The following is a 16272-nucleotide window of genomic DNA, read 5'->3' on the forward strand; positions in this document are numbered from 1 at the left end:
ATATACTGAAAGGTTCAGTTCTCTACATATTAAACTCAATTATAATGGACTTCTATCATCTTAAATAGCAAAGTAAGTACAATATTTCCCTAAAAATTTTCATTACGTAAATGTCATTTTGTCCCAGGGACAGAATAGTCACATCATTAAAAATTACAAAGAAATGTTTATGATACAGTATTAAGAGAAAAAAACAAGTTAAAAGATTATTTGCACAGTAAGACCTCCATCCTGTTGCACATATTATATTCATACTGAAAATAAATATCAAGAGTTAGAATGTTATCCCTAGGCAAGGGAATTAGAGATGACTTGTTCATTTTGGCCTTTTCTGCATTTTTCAAGTCATGTCTTTTGTAAAAAAAAAAAAAAAAAAAAAGTTAAATATATTTTTTGAACATTCACAAAGAAATATGTTTTACCCTTCATTGGCAGCCAATAGCTATCTAGAAATAACTTTTGTGGGTGACTACTTACAGCTTTGTTTTTTAAAATAAAGGCACACTTTCAAGCAAATAATTTAAACAAATAATAAATATCTCATTTCCCACCCCAAAACTTCCTCAGCTTCACCTGTATAACTAGTGGTTTGAGCTGATTGGGCTCTGGTCCTTCCAAGATACAGCCAAAAGCCATCACTGCTGCATCCCGGTACCGCCAATCAGGGTTCTTGATGTGTTCTTTAATGAAGGGGAGGACATGGGGGACAATGTCATCTTCACAGCAGGTGGCCAGAAGCATGATGCACACCCCGGCTGCTTTGCAGGGATTCCAGTCGTCGTCATCATCATTTTCATCCTGGAGAAAGAATGTAGCACTAGTTAAGGAACAAAACCTTTATATTTTACTAAAGGCCTGGTGAATGGATTCATGCACTGGTGGGGTCCCTAGGCCTGGCATGTAGGGATTGGGCCGAAACTGGCACTCCAACATCCCCCGAGGAGTCCCAGATTGTGAGAGGGTGGTTCTGGGGTGACCCATTCTGGAATCGGGCTCCCTCTTCTTTGGTTCCTGATGTATCACCTAAGAACCGCAGCTGCCAAGTCACTGCAGCTTAGCAGCTCCTGTGTTGAGCATCTGCCCCCTGGTGGTCAGTGTGTGTCATAGCTACCGGTCGGCCAGTCACTTAGGCTTTTATATTATCTACTAGAGGCCCGGTGCACGGATTTGTGCACTGGGGTGGGGATGGGGAGGGAAGGCACCCAGCCCGGCCTGTGTCCTCTCACAGTGTGGGACCCCTCGAGGGATATCTGCCTGCCAGGGGGATCATGCCTAAGCCAGCAGTCAGACATCCTTCTTGCAGTCTGGGGCTCTCGCAGTCTGGGACCCCTGGCTCCTTATCGCCCGCCCACGATGGAGGTGGGAGAGGCTCCCGCTACCACTGCTGCACTCACCAGCTGTGAACCCGGCTTCTTCCTGAGCAGCGCTCCCCCTGTGAGAGTGCAATGACCCCCAGGGGGCAGCTCCTGCATTGAGCGTCTGCTCCCTGGTGGTCAGAGTGCATCACAGCAACTGGTTGTTATGCAGTTCAGTCCATTTGCATATTACGGTTTTATTATATAGGATAGCTGCCCCCTGGTGGTCAGTGTGTGTTATAGCTACCGGTCGGCCAGTCACTTAGGCTTTTATATATATAGATTCTCTTCCACAAAGATTCATCACAGCACAGACTTTGTTAAATAAGATCCAGGTGGAGGGAAGAGCCACTGGAGTATTACACAATGAGATGAACAAACTTCAACTACATGTAACAAGAATGATCTCAGACTTACAGAGTAAAAGGCAGAACAAAAATGTATATGATTCTAGTTATATACATAGTTTAAGGTGCCTATGCAGTTTCAGATAATTACATACCTAAATAATGATTTGTTCCCAAACCAGGAAAGTACAACCAAAATATACAAAAGCAAAAATACTAAGGTCAAAAGATAAAAAATGGCAACTATAAAACTGAGAGATGAGATAAAGTTTTAAGGGAACACCTAGTCCATTTCAAACCAGACACATTTCCACATATCTTTTGAGATTGAAAGAGTCATGTACTTCCTCAAAACAAATTATACTCTTGTGTACAAAGACATATTGCTGGAAGTTATAGCACTGCTGCCTCAGAGCACTAGCACTGCCAGCTCTTTGGTAACATTTTACATGCACCAGAAGAGATGAGGCAATAGAAACAATCTTCCCAAACACCTCACCAAGGAAAACTATAAGGCATAAATTCAAAAGGGAATGATTGCAACCAGGATACACTTCATATAAAAGAGTTTCTATATTTACTCATTAGATCCACTTCTTCATGAAGTCTCATTACTTGTATTTGAGTGGCTTAAAACTTGCACCTCTATCTTCCCAACCTTTCTTCATCATAACATTTGTAGCTCAAGTCTCTTCTGCTAGTTTGAACAACGTAGCACTCAGGAAATCAGAGCAGTATGTGGTTCATTCCTGCTCAAAACTGCAAAGTTCTCCTTTACAAACAACTCAGAGCCTAGAGGATCTTATAGATCCAGCTCAGCAGTTCCCGAGTCATCTATATCAGAATATCAACCAGTTGAAGAGTTGCTGAATTCTTTCTTGGAAACTGTTCCACAGCAAACCAACCCATAACAAGGTTTCATCACTTACCTGGCTAGAATTGGAAGGTAACTCACCTGTTTAGTTAGTGTCTGTGTGAGGATTGGAACCAGGTACTGTAGTGCTCCCTTGGCATAAAACTTGCTGGTGTGCTCAGGGGGCCGTCCTTGTTCTGCTGCCTGAGGACAAACATAGAGCAAATTCTGGATGGCAACAAACAAGCTATGATACTAAGGCATACAATGAGAGCCGCCCAGGGATCTGTACAGAAATACATGGAACAAATGGTAACATTTGTTCTGATCTTTAAAGGCATTTATTTTTTGGTCTACTTCAATGAGATTCTTTTAGGCCTTAAAGGACGAAGGCAATCTTAAGAATTATGCTCTTTTTTCATAAGCTCAATTTATATTAACACAGTGTCATCTGTGACCTTAAGAATGCCAAAATAAGATTTGTGCTTTTTGAAGTACACGAAGACAATCAAGATGGGAAACAAAGATTCCAAGTGCAGAACTAACTCCTTTTTCCATATCTAATGTCTTCATTGAAGTTAGTAAACTATCGATTTCCACATCCCATACTTGCATTAGGACTTCCAAAAGGAAGTACTTTAGCACCAGATGTCACTTTGTTAAACTGTGATTGCCTGCTGCCCCCTTGTGGTCACAGTACTAAAATGAGTATTTATAATAAATCATGCCAGGCTGATTGGGGAAAACATGAGATGCCACATGATTGATCCGTCTCCCTCCTAAGTGGCTTTGGCTAGCAGAAAGACAGCTGTACAAATGGAGATACCCACCAAGTCCAGTCAGAATAAAGCTTTCCCAGAGGAGAACAATCATACCCACAAAGGAGATAAATCCCCAAAGCCCAGTCAGAGTAACAGCTCTCCCCCCTAAACCAACTGTCTTGTCTCCCAGGCTCACCTCTGAAGCCTCAATGGCCAAATCCATTTCCTCATCACAGACATTGGACCAGAATTCTATCCCTTGTAGGGCCACTTCATCAATATCACTTTTCATTGCTTCAATTGTGATCTTAAGAGAAAAAACATGGCAACACAGGCCCCACATAAGTGCTGGTTCAAGTTAGACCCCCTCCTCTAACCACAGACATTCAAGTTTCAAAAATGTAGATTTATAAAAGCTGTCTGAAGTGAAAGGTAGAAAAAGAAAACAGATTTTTAAAAATACACTCTTTTTACCAGCAGAAACAGCCAAGCTTTCTTGGCACACTACTAATGAACATAAACATAACACTGGAACTCAAGAAATTTGCTTGATTTAATAATTGCAAGTAAAAAATTATAGAAATGACAAAAAAAAAACAAATAAGAATGATGGGCTCTGCAATTAGCTACATGCTCAAACACATAAAACAGAAATACTTACTGCAAAAAGAGCAGGACCCATGTATGTCTCCATGTACTGATAATACAAGGACATTATTTTCACCAGATTCTGTAAGGCAGCCACTCGAACCTTTTACAAAGAGCAGATTAAACGGTTTACCATTTAGTTTAGTTAAAAAGGCAATTGGACAAAAGTAACTACTTCACTCAAATGGGTCAATAACCTAAAGGGTCAAGCTAGGTACATTTGGGTTATCATTCCTCCATGTAAGCCATAGCAGGACAAAACTCACTAATACCACTTAGACTAGATCAGTGGTTCTCAACCTTCTGGCCCTTTAAATACAGTTCCTCATGTTGTGACCCAACCATAAAATTATTTTCGTTGCTACTTCATAACTGTAATGTTGCTACTGTTATGAATCGTCATGTAAATATCTGATATGCAGGATGGTCTTAGGCAACCCCTGTGAAAGGGTCGTTCGACCGCCAAAGGGGTCGCAACCCATAGGTTGAGAACCGCTGGACTAGATGTTACTTCAAAGGTCAAGATTAGGTTACAGCAATAGCAAAGCTGTTTCAATGGCTACACTGGAAAACAATCAATTAAAAAATTACTGCAATTAAGTAGCAAGGCGGATCAAAAACCATTTCTCCCCTAAACCCTTTTCAAGATGTCAGCTTCTAATATGTTAACTTTCCAAGTCCTATTCTTTCCTTTTCTTTAATGTTGAAGAAAAATTCTTATTGGTCAAACCTTATTTCTGAAGTCACCTGATTCTCAACATTTCAAACTACAATGCTAGAGTTGGCATTTCCTAGGAAAGAAGACAAGACAGATAATTCAATGACCTCATACTTACCCTCGTATCTGGACACTGTGTGGCTTCACAAACCACCTGCATAATAAAGTGCCTTTCGGACTGCAGAAATAAAAGAGAGTTAGAAGAGTATAAACCATACATATGAAAATTGCTAGGCTATTATTTCAAGAACAACCTTACTCCCTCCGGAACCCACACAATCCTGGACCAATCAAGCAGCTTTACCTTGACACAGTAATAGCACTGGGAAGGCTATAGAGTTTGCCCCAGTGTCTACTATATGACCTGCCCTCAAAGGAAGTCCCACCCTAGCTGGTTTGGCTCAGTGGTTGGAAGGGTTTCTGGTTCGATTCTTGGTCAAGGGCATTTACCTGGATTGCAGGTTTGATCCATGATGAGTGCAGGAGGCAACCATTAATCTCGCATTACCCCCACCCCTCCATTCCACTCTCTAAAAAAATTCCTTGGGTGAGGATTAATAAAAACAAATAGTGCACCTACAGTAGGAAAATCTGTTTCTTTGTATTTAAAAATTAAGAGAATTCAAAACATCTGCTTTATTTCAGAGACAAAACTGGTTTCCTGAAAGGTGGCAAATCCACATCAAATGTGGCAAGATATAGAATAGAATAATGAACTTTGCTATTGTCCTAAATCTTCTGAAATCTAAAAGGAAAACCCCTATTTTCTAAGCAATCAGAATTTCAGTTTGCTTTGGCCTTCTTTAGACCTCCCTTCTTTGTCCACTATAAGGCCAAGTAATGGCAAAAAGCCCAGTTAAAGTGCCAAAATATATACAAAAATACTTTTAGACCATATGATCTAGCAATTCCACTTCTGGATGTACATATAAAAGAACTGAAAGCAGGGTCTCCAAGATTTATATACACATACACCCATGTTGAGAGCAGCGTTATTCTCGATAGAAGGTGGAATTCGCTACCCAAATGTCTAGTGACAGATAAATGGATAAACAAAATGTGGTATATACACACAATGGACTATTATTTTTCCTGTTTTTATTGATTTTTAGAAAGGAAAGGAGAGGGAGAAGAGACAGCTAGAAACATCGATGTGATGTGAGAACATCAATTGGCTGCCTCCTGCATGGCCCCTACTGGGGACCGAGCCAGAAACTCAGGCATGTGCCCTGACTGGGAATCAAACCAGCGACCTCTTGGTTCATGGGTCAACACTTCTGACACATGCTACAACATGCATGAACCCAAGACATCATATTAAGTGAAATAGAACAGTCACAAAAAGACAAATCAAATACTGTATGACCCACTTATATAAGCTATCTAGAGTAATCACAAAAACAGAAAGTAGAAAGTTAAGTAATCATAGAAACAGAAAGTAGAAAGATTGTTGCCAGGAATAGGGAAGGGGAAAACAGGCATTGTTTAATGGATATAGTTTCAATTGCAAGATGAAAAAGTTCTGGAAATTGGTTGCAAAACAATGTGAATACACTTAACACTACTGAGTTGTACACTTAAAAATGGGTAAGATGGTAAATGTTATGTTATTGTCTATTTTAACACAATTAAAAATAAGTAAATAATGAGAAAGTACTTTCAGGCAAAATAAACTTTGTTTATATATTAATTTTCAAAAGCACCTTCCTCAGGAGGTATAAAACAGCCCAATTTATTTTCTTTTTTAATCTTCACCCGAGGATGCTTTTTAAAAACTGATTTTATAGAGAAGAAGGGAAGGAGGGAAACACCAATGTGAGAGAAACATCGACTGGATCACACCCTAAGTGCCCCAACCTGGAATTGAACCCACCACCTTTTTGGTGCACAGGAGGATGCTCCAACCAAGCCACAGTGGTCAGAACTGAAAAGCCCTAATTAAGGAGGTTGGGGGAGGGGATTCCCAAGTACACTTTGTACTGAAAAAAGGAAAATCCTAAGCTTAGAAATCCTTTAGGTCACATTATTCCCAAAGCCTGAGGAAAAATGGCAAACACCTATTCCCTGGCCACCTCTCACAAATGTTAACTAGAAATGAATGCCTCTATCAACCCTGGACCTGGGAATCAACCTTGGAACCATTCTCATTCAAGAACTGCCTATTGTCATGTAAAAATTAACAACCTTGTTGCCCAAACAGTGGAGTCCCACCCCAGCCTACTACTTCCCCATGTAATCCTTGTCCTACCCCATATCAGCAGCTGGTTTATGGGGGGCTACAGAGCAGATTTTTGTGGATGACCTGCTGCTTTCCCATACTGCCGGCAGTACTGGAATAAACACTCGTATATGGTTTTAAAAAAGGAATGCCTCTAAACAAAACAGTTCTTTCTAAATCATAAGCTTAAAAAACTTTCATTTAACTCTAACTCTCGCTTCTCACCCTTTGAACTTACCTCTTTGTCAAAGTTAGCTTTGGTGAACTCCAATGAGTTCAGGAGTGCGTTAGTAGCTGCTAGCTTCACATTATTACTAGGCTCTTCTTTCCTCATCCCCTGAATTATGGCAGTCAGAATCTCATTGGATTTATCTTGTAGCTGCTCTGGGTCCTGAAACGAGGAGAAGCGCAATAAATATAATAATGAACTCATGACTAATCAGCCGTCTTTTTAAGTGTAAAATCCACTTGAGTGAGGATAATGACTTTCTCTGATCTCTCGGCACACGTTTCCATTTAGGGACAAAATATCCCAGCAGCTGGTAGTCCTAAATTGATCCGAAACAAGTTGAACTCATCAACTTCATCTCTGACTTCTTAGCAAGATTCTGGACATGAGGTAATAGTGTTTCCCCCGTTCTGTGCAAATGGAAATGGCAGTGTGATCCCTCCCCCTGCCCCCGGGTCACCTCTCCCAACTGAAGTATAGCTTCAGAACATCCGAGGGTCAAGAATCAATGCCTAGGCACACATCTAGGGAATCTAAGCCCATGTCAAGTGCTAGGAGCTGCTTTGCTTCAAATCTGTGTATCAAAACAGACACTCCTCCACAACACATACAAACCTCAGCCACCAAGGGTGGTAACTTCAGCAGCACCAACAGTCCTAGGAAGGCTGCATTTAATATACTGTGCTGTGGCTCCAATGACTAAACCAATTACAAGAGCTGGCAAACTGTTCCTACAGTCAATGAAAATGTAACAGCAACCATGGTACACTGAGGATCCTGAGAAAGGATCAGATCAGGATGCTACAAGATAAAGAATATCCTTAAAAGTCCAGAATCTATGTCTCTCCAAACACATGGAGTTTTTGACCCTCAAGTCTCTTAATTTTAGGACATGATTAACAATGTGAGGATATGCTAATTTAGGAGTCTAAATTAACAAATAAGGCAGTTCTACTTTCAAAACACTTTGCAGTAGCTTCGTTTTCTTTATAATATGGTAAAGATCATCCTAATATATGCATGTAACAACTAGATGAAATCATAGTTATGTACGTTAGGTAACATGAGGCAGCACTTACGATATCTTGGCAAATGTAACCAATAGCTTCCAATGTCGACTCTTTCATGTGCTCTGTGCTGTTGGGATTTGTGACATTGGCCACCAGCTGAGGAATGAGTTCTGGCCACTGGTTCACTGGGATCTCTGCACAAGCAATGCCAGCCACACACTGCGAGGCTGAACTAGGCCGGTAGGTTTCTGTGCCCAAAGTCTGCAAAACCTGCAAGCACACACATACACCAAAAAACAAGATGAAAGATATTAATTTCTAATACGATTTAAACACCTCATATCCATCTCTGAGTTTTCTATAACACAAAAAAGTAGAAAATGGCATATACAGTATAAGTCAGTTGTCGGAAAAAGAAAAAAAAAAAGCCAGCCTCAATACCAATCCCAGCACAATCAACATTGCCTCAGACCTCAGAAAAACAGCAACAAAAAACCCGACCCCTACTACCAATTGGAATTCTCCTAAGCCAGACAACTCATTTCAATGGTTCAACGCAGAAAAAAAAGCAGCACTTAGAAAAGAGATAGCATTAAAAGGCGGAAGAGATGACAAAATTAGTCTTCTATGTTCCTTTCCGGTATAATGGAAGGATGCTCACAGCTTTGTTTTGTGTAAAGGGTGGGATTTTAGGATGAAGGTAACTAACTCTGGGGCACTAAAGTGGATCTGATTCCTAATCTAACCTGATTCAAGAGATTTTCCCACTCATGAAATGTGGAACACACCTTCTGTCTTCTAGTCACTGACAATTTAGCACCCTGGGTGACTTTCATAGTAACATCATTAAATGCAGACATAAAGTTACTGATGTTACCAATACCTAAGAACCAATCCTTATTTAACTTCCAATCTGAAAGGATTTGATCTGTTCCCCCCCAAAATCAAAGAACTGTTCTCTCCACCATCAACAGGTACCAAGTACTAGTCAGATATGCCAATTAAAATGAAAACCACTTATCGTTAAACATATCTTGTTTGAAATGGTATTCATACAAGCATTTATGTAATGGGTAAAGGCACATGTACAGACAAAGGGTGAAGCCACAATGGATCCAGGGTTAATTATTACCATGATCAACTTATTTAGTCAATGAACTAAGAATCACCAGTCCACTCAAAAGGCAAACAGTTAACTGTTCCTGGCATGAACACAGGACAAAGAGTAGCTGCCAATTATTCAGGCCAACTCTGCTGACTGGGTCAGGTCACTTAGTATCCTGCATTGTAGCTAATAATAATGAACTCCCCCCATCTTTCCCCCTTATACTGTATACTCCCAACAGCTCTACCCAATAAACAAACAGTTTTGATTCTAAATAAAGGTTTTGCTCTCTAGGGCTACTAAAGCTAGAGTGCACTGTAACAGAACTGTATGTCAAAAGTCTAAGGGAGCCCTGACCGGTTTGGCTCAGTGGATAGAGCGTCGGCCTGCAGACTAAAGGGTCCCAGGTTCGATTCCGGTCAAGGGCATGTACCTGGGTTGTGGGCACATCCCCAGCAGGAGGTGTGCAGGAGGCAGCTGATCAATGTTTCTCTCTCATCATCGATGTTTCTAACTCTCTATCCCTCTCCCTTCCTCTCTGTAAAAAATCAATAAAATATATTTAAAAAAAAAAAAAAAGTCTAAGGGAAAGTCCAGCCGGATAGCAGAGTTGATTAGACCGTCATCCCAATATGCCAAGGTTTTGGTTTGATCCCTGGTCAGATCACATACAAGAATCAACCAATGAATGCATAAATAAGTGGAACAACAAAAATTGATGTTTCTCTCTCTAAAATAAATAAGAGAGTAGGAGGGGTAAAGATGAATTGTCCAAAATGGCAGGGGTTGAACAGTCATTAACCCAGGTCTGACCGAGAGCTCCAGTCCAGGGTGCCTTTATACTATTATACTGCACCATCTCCTAGAACAGCCGTCGCCAACCTTTCGGACCTCACAGACCATCAGTGGTTCGTGGACCACCGGTTGGCGACCACTGTCCTGGAACATAAGTAGAGAGTACTGAACCCCATCTACCTTTACTTTTCTCCTTTTAAATTGCTTCAAGAATTGCTTATTACTTCAGGTGATTTAGAGGCCACAAACATCCAACTCTGGAGTACTAAAAGTTATGTTTTAAAAAAACTAGGGGTGACCCTAATGATAATAGGCAATAACCTGAAATAAGAAAAATAAGAAACTAGTTCTCAATTGTGTCCAAGACCCAGATTTCAAAAAATAACCACCAGCATTGAGAAAGCATTAATGACAAAAATGTGCTTCTTCTTCTTCATCTTCTTTTTTTTCCTTCAGAGAGGAAGGGAGAGGGGGAGAGAGAGAAACATCAATGACGAGAATCATTGATCAGTTGCCTCCTCCATGCCCCCTACTGGGGATCCAGCCCAGAAACCCGGGCATGTGCCCTGACCAGGAATGGAAATGTGACCTTCTGGTTCATAGGTCAACACTCAACCACACACAACCAGTGAGCCACACTGGCTGGGCAATAATTGCTATTTTTTTTCTTCATGCACAAGGGCTCAACAAGTTCTTACTCAAATTTCAGAAAAACTTTTAAGTCAAGAGTGATGTGACAAAAAAATAAGTCAAGCCCTAGCCAGTTTGACTCAGTGGATAGAGGGTCGGCCGACACACTAAAGGGTGCCAGGTTTGATTCTGATCAAGGGCACGTGCCCAAGTTGTGGGCTCGATCCCCAGTAGGGGGCAGTGCCAATCAATGATTCTCTCTCATTGATGTTTCTCTCCTTTTCTCTCTGAAATCAATAAAAATTTATTTTAAAAATAACAAATAAATAAGTCAGTTACAGTTCTAATCATGTCCTTTCTCAATTTGGGCGCTACAGTATAGGAATCAAGATTTGCAGTGATTGCCCAGACCGGTTTGGCTCAGTGGATAGAGTGTCAGCCTGCAGACTGAAGGGTCCCAGGTTCGATTCCAGTCAAGGGCATGTACCTTGGTTGTGGGCACATCCCCAGTAGGGGGTGTGCAGGAGGCAGCTGATCGATGTTTCTCTCTCATCGATCTTTCTAACTCTCTAACCCTCTCCCTTCCTCTCTGTAAAAAATCAATAAAATATATATATATTTTTAAAAGATTTGCAGTGATTGATGAAATAAACATTTATATCAAACTGAAGGGTGGATTAAAATGTTACTACATAAGCAGACCCAACGTACATAAAAATAGTTCTATATATTTCAAAGACTATACAAAATAAGTTGCCTTTCATAACTTAATTCCTTATCATGGATATATCTATGCCAGACTGGAGAAAGACATATATAACTAGGAAGAGAACTTACTGCGGAAAGGGGCGTTAATTTACCTAATGCTGACACCTAGAACCAAGAAATGGCAAATATGACGTGCATAACCATACCTGCTCAAGTACACACACAAGAATCCCCCACTAGTTTTCCCTCAAATACCAAGGACCAATGATGCGTGACTTACTCACTCTGTGCCTTATATATGTAGGACAGTAAAAAAAAAAAGCTCCATTATTTTTTTTTTTTAAAGCAAAACACATCTGTCCATATATTCCAAATCTTTTGCTACATCTAAAAATATGAATTTCTAATACAACAATAAAAAGGTCACAAGAAGCCCTTGCTGGTTTGGCTCAGTGGATAGAGCGTTGGCCTCTGGACTCAGGGGTCCTGGGTTCGATTCCGATCAAGGGCACATGCCTGGGTTTCAGGCTCGATCCCCAGTAAAGGGTGTGCTGGAGGAAACCAATCAATGATTCTCTCTCATCATTGATGTTTCTATCTCTCTCTCCCTCTCCCTTCCTCTCTGAAATCAATAAAAATATATATTAAAAAAAAAAAAGCCACAAGAACTCCATGATGCAGAATAACAATGTACATTCAATTTTCCACAAAATCCATCAGCCTACTCTAAATGCCTTGATCAAAAGCCCGGTGTTTCTAAAGAAAGTTTTTCATAATTTGCTAAATATTTGATCAAATCCCCATTAATGTCAATCTTGTTTCATAAATTCTCTGGGCTTCAATGGCCCAAGAGATGATTTAATTCACCTTCAGACTCCACATAGTAGCATGCCTAAGCCACCGAACAGCAAGAATTATCTACAGCAGAATTTCAACAAGAGCTGGGTGCTGGCTGACTAGAAGAACCACTTGGGAAGACAGGTTAAAAAATATCCCCAAGTCTCACACTCCAAATCAAAATTTCTGGAGGGAGCTTGAAAACATACTAACAAATTCCTTAAGTGATTTGGATAATCCAAGTTTGGGAACCATCAATTTGTATACTACAATTCTCCAGAGAGTCTACAAATTCTGGCATCTAACTAAAGTTTCCCAAACTGCTGCAGTCTACCTCAGTTATCTTAAAAGAATTCCAATCCATTAATGGGAACGGACAAGCTGAAATGAGACAAATCAAATACAATTTTTATCTTCAAGTGAAGTTCAGGTACCAGAAACCTATTATACCATCAGCTCTATCCCATGTAAATGATAAAAGAACTGACAAGAGATTTTTGTTCCCTATGCTACATGACGAAAAAGAGACAAAAGTTACTTACATAATTCTTGACTTCCCGTCGAGCATTAGCATCAATTGCAAGCCACCTCTGCTGATATTGTGCCTTGATATCTGGATCTTTAGATGTCAAAGAGTTCTTGATTTGTAGACCTGCTGCAACTCTGGCAACTTGACTATTTCCTGGATTTGCTAGCACTCTGGACAGTTCCACAAGGAAAGTGGGCTGTTAAGAAAGATGCATTGGTGAATGAATATATCTCTTGGGAATTCTGTCAATTGAGGGTAGCTTATGAAGCATCAAAACACTGGGGAAAACTTAAATTTTTTAGGACATATCATAATGCCTCAGAAAACTCCAAAATATCTACTTCAAGACTCCTGTAAAAATGTTACATTAAGGAAGTCATCCATCTACTCAGGAAGCCTCAGCATTTAACAAGTTACAGATTTTCCTATTAACATCATTCTTAGTGCCCAAATCTTCACATTAGATCCCCCAGAATTAAAGCAAGTTTGACAATTTCGTAGTCAGAAGATTTTTTTTAATGTACCTACAACAGTGCTGTTACTCAATACTTATTTGTTGAATAAATGAATATGTTATGACAGGGTAAAAAGTAAAAATTTTTTCTAACTTAAAAAAAAAAACAACCACCTTAGTCCAAATGGAATGACACTCACGAGTGGCTTTTGATCTCATAGAAGCAGGTAATCTTGTAGGAGTGTGTGTTACTTATAAACCTAAAACAGACTTAGGAAACAAGCCTTCTATTTTAGTTGTGAGTGTTCATCAAGTGGGGAACAATGATAGGGGGGGAAATGACAAATACTTAGAAATTGCCATGGTAAACCTGTCAAAGCAAATGACTTTATATTTAATAGCCAACAGTTAACACACTAAAGGCTCCTATACACTTTGGACGTGAGCTGTCCACTAAACACAGTGGATTCCCCAAAAGCACACTCAATCTTTTCTAACACAGAACCCCAAAACTACTCCCTTTGTTTTTCAAAAAATGTAACACACAGTCCTTTACCCTGCAAAAAGCTCTGTCCAAAAGCTTTTCTTTCCCTGAAAAGTTAACAGGAAAAACCAAAAGCAGAGAGTTTCTTACCACCAACAAGTTCTGCAATCACAGAAGACAACTCTTTATTTTATTAACTACATGCTACTAAATAATGCTAGCAATTACATAAGAGGCTTCTTGCAAAATAGCAAAAGCAGGAACAGAAATATACTCCACATGGAAATACTATCAATCTATACCAGTGGAAAAAAAAAAATCTTTTCTATGGAAAGTTAAGGATAGAAAAGTAGTAATGAAACCTATCACAGATAAGGGCAAAAAAAAAAAAAAAAAAAATCACTCAAGAGCAGTTTGTATAAAATAGGCCTTTTCACTATTTTCTCCTTACATGATTTGCCTAACTAATCCAAATAAATACATGTGGTTAGTGTTATTTAGACGTATTATCTATTACCTTTCAAAGATGTCAAGTATGAGACACCTTCCCCTTTGCTCTCCATTCCAACAGGAGAGGGACACCAGAGAAACACGACCCGCACGGGCTATTTCAACCAATCCACCCCACATTTTTATGCAGAAGTCCAGACTCTAGGGGACTTATCGTCATTTTTCCTGTACCCCTTAAATGTGAAGTTATGAAAAACGAGGAACTTTCCTCTGATTTCATCTGGAAACAGGCCCCACCTTAAGGGTGAGCCTCACAGCCTGCTGTCTGGATACACATTCTCTACTCATCGAATTAAAAAAAAAACACACACACACACAAAAAAAAACTGGGAAAGGAATAATCAGGCAGGTAAGGGAGAAATATTGCCCGGAAAGGGTCAACAGGCATTCGGGTGCCAGACCGGTCTCTGAGGACACACACCAAGGGAGAGAGGAAAGGGGAGAGCTCGGAGAAGTGGGTGCAGAGAAGCACCGGGCCACGGGGCAGGAAGAAGCCGGCCCGGGTCAGAACTGGGCGGGCAGCTGGGCCCGGAGCCTCCACATGGCCCCTAGGCCCGGCTCCCCCACCCCCACCCTTGCTGAACACGCAGCGCGGCGCAACCGAACTTCGCTTCCCTCCCTCTTTCTCCCTCCCGCTGCACCGCCGCCCTCAGGCCGCGCGGCGATTGGCCAGCAGTCACCCCGGCGCGCCGCGCCATTGGCCAGGCGCCGGGGTCCGGGGCGGGACACACCCACCGGCTTCCCGATGGCGGGGTTAGGTTGGACCGGGTGGGGGAGGGAGGGGGACGGGATGGGGCGGGGTGGGTTCCCGAGGCCTGGGCCTCCGGGAGGGCGGGAAGGCCCGCACGCAGGGGATGAGGAGACAGAGGGATGGGGGCCGGCGGGATGGCACGCACCAGGTTTTCCACGGCCGCACGCTCCAGGAACTTCTGCGCCGCTTCCAGTTCCAGCCGATCTGGGGGGAAGGAAAGTGGGAAAGGGGACAGGGTCAGAGGGGCTAGGGCTCCCCTTCCCCCCACCCCATCACCTCAGCCCGACCCCCGGCCCCCGCGTCCTACCCGGAGACACGGTCTTCTCGAGGATGGTGATCAGCTCCATGGCGGAGGTGGCAGCGGCTACTCCTCCTAAGACGACGGTCCGGCCTCTGGGGCGGCGGCTCTAACTGGGGATGGGGGTTGGGGGTCGGGTGGGAAGGGAGGGTGGGGTGGGGAGCGGGGGTCACCACCAGCCCATTCACCGGCTCCCTCTGGTTAGTCGCCCTGGCTCCCTTCCTTCCTCCTTTCGCCCTTTCCTCCCTCCCAATTTGCTGCTGGCGGCGGCGGCGGCGGCAGCTGCTCCTCTGGCGGCGGGGGAGGGACCCCGGGGGCAGCTCAGAGCGCGGCTGGTGCTCGGGTGGCGGAGGGAGAAAGAAGGAAGGGAGGCAGTCAGTGAACGGCGGCTCGCAGGGAGCGAGATGGAGGGAGGGAGGGAGGAAGGCGGAGGGATATTCGGGCCGGACCTCTCCGCGGCGGCACCGCGCTCCGTGTCGATTGGCTGCCGCCGTGGCCATGCGGAGCCCCCTATTGGCCAGGCCGTCTGCGTTGAAGGGCCGCCCGGCATCCATTCGCCCGCTGGTTTCAAGTCCCGGGTTGGTTGGGCGGGCAGCGGAATGGGGTGCGTGGATTGGCCGAGGGCAGGCGCTAGCTGGATGCTGATTGGGCGGGCTTGGTAAAGGCCTCGGTCTCAGACCGGCTGAGCGCTGAGGGGAGAGGGGACCTCAGGCAAGACTCCGGGCCCGCATGATTGGCTGGGGTACTAGACGTTGATAGGCCAGGGCGCCCGGGAGAATTGGGGAGAAGAGTTCGGGGTCGGGGCCTCGGAAAGGCGGGAGGTGCCCCGCCGCTTCTGGAGCCCGGCGCGGGGCAGGATGGGACGCCCCCGGGAAGGGGCGGAGCCGTGTCCGGGCTGCGGTTGGGGAAGCGCCGTCCCTCGAAGGGGCGTGTTGAGGGTTTCGCGGGCTTGAGCGGGGGATTGGGGGGGTGGGGGGGCGCGTTAAAGCCTTGCACCGCGCCCACAGGAAGCTGCTTTAATGGCTGGGACTA

The 16272-nt window shown here is 43.1% G+C and overlaps 1 protein-coding gene across 1 annotated transcript in view; it reads right to left on the reverse strand.

Annotated features, from left to right (window-relative positions):
- KPNB1 (karyopherin subunit beta 1) overlaps nt 1-15626 on the reverse strand; it is a 28667-nt gene extending 13041 nt beyond the window's left edge. The window contains exons 1-10 of the mRNA XM_070395002.1: nt 15250-15626; nt 15088-15146; nt 12757-12939; nt 8209-8409; nt 7139-7291; nt 4801-4860; nt 3978-4067; nt 3513-3623; nt 2658-2759; nt 574-798 (exon numbers count right to left, since the gene is read on the reverse strand). Coding sequence (XP_070251103.1) covers nt 574-798; nt 2658-2759; nt 3513-3623; nt 3978-4067; nt 4801-4860; nt 7139-7291; nt 8209-8409; nt 12757-12939; nt 15088-15146; nt 15250-15289 — 1224 coding nt within the window. The 5' untranslated portion in view covers nt 15290-15626. The remainder of the gene's footprint in view (nt 1-573; nt 799-2657; nt 2760-3512; nt 3624-3977; nt 4068-4800; nt 4861-7138; nt 7292-8208; nt 8410-12756; nt 12940-15087; nt 15147-15249) is intronic.
- Between the last annotated feature and the right edge of the window lie 646 nt (nt 15627-16272).

This window comes from Myotis yumanensis, unplaced genomic scaffold, assembly GCF_028538775.1.
Source record: "Myotis yumanensis isolate MYYU_CA2020_CCGP unplaced genomic scaffold, mMyoYum1.0.hap1 SCAF_16, whole genome shotgun sequence".
In the NCBI taxonomy this organism is placed as follows: Eukaryota; Metazoa; Chordata; class Mammalia; order Chiroptera; family Vespertilionidae; genus Myotis; species Myotis yumanensis.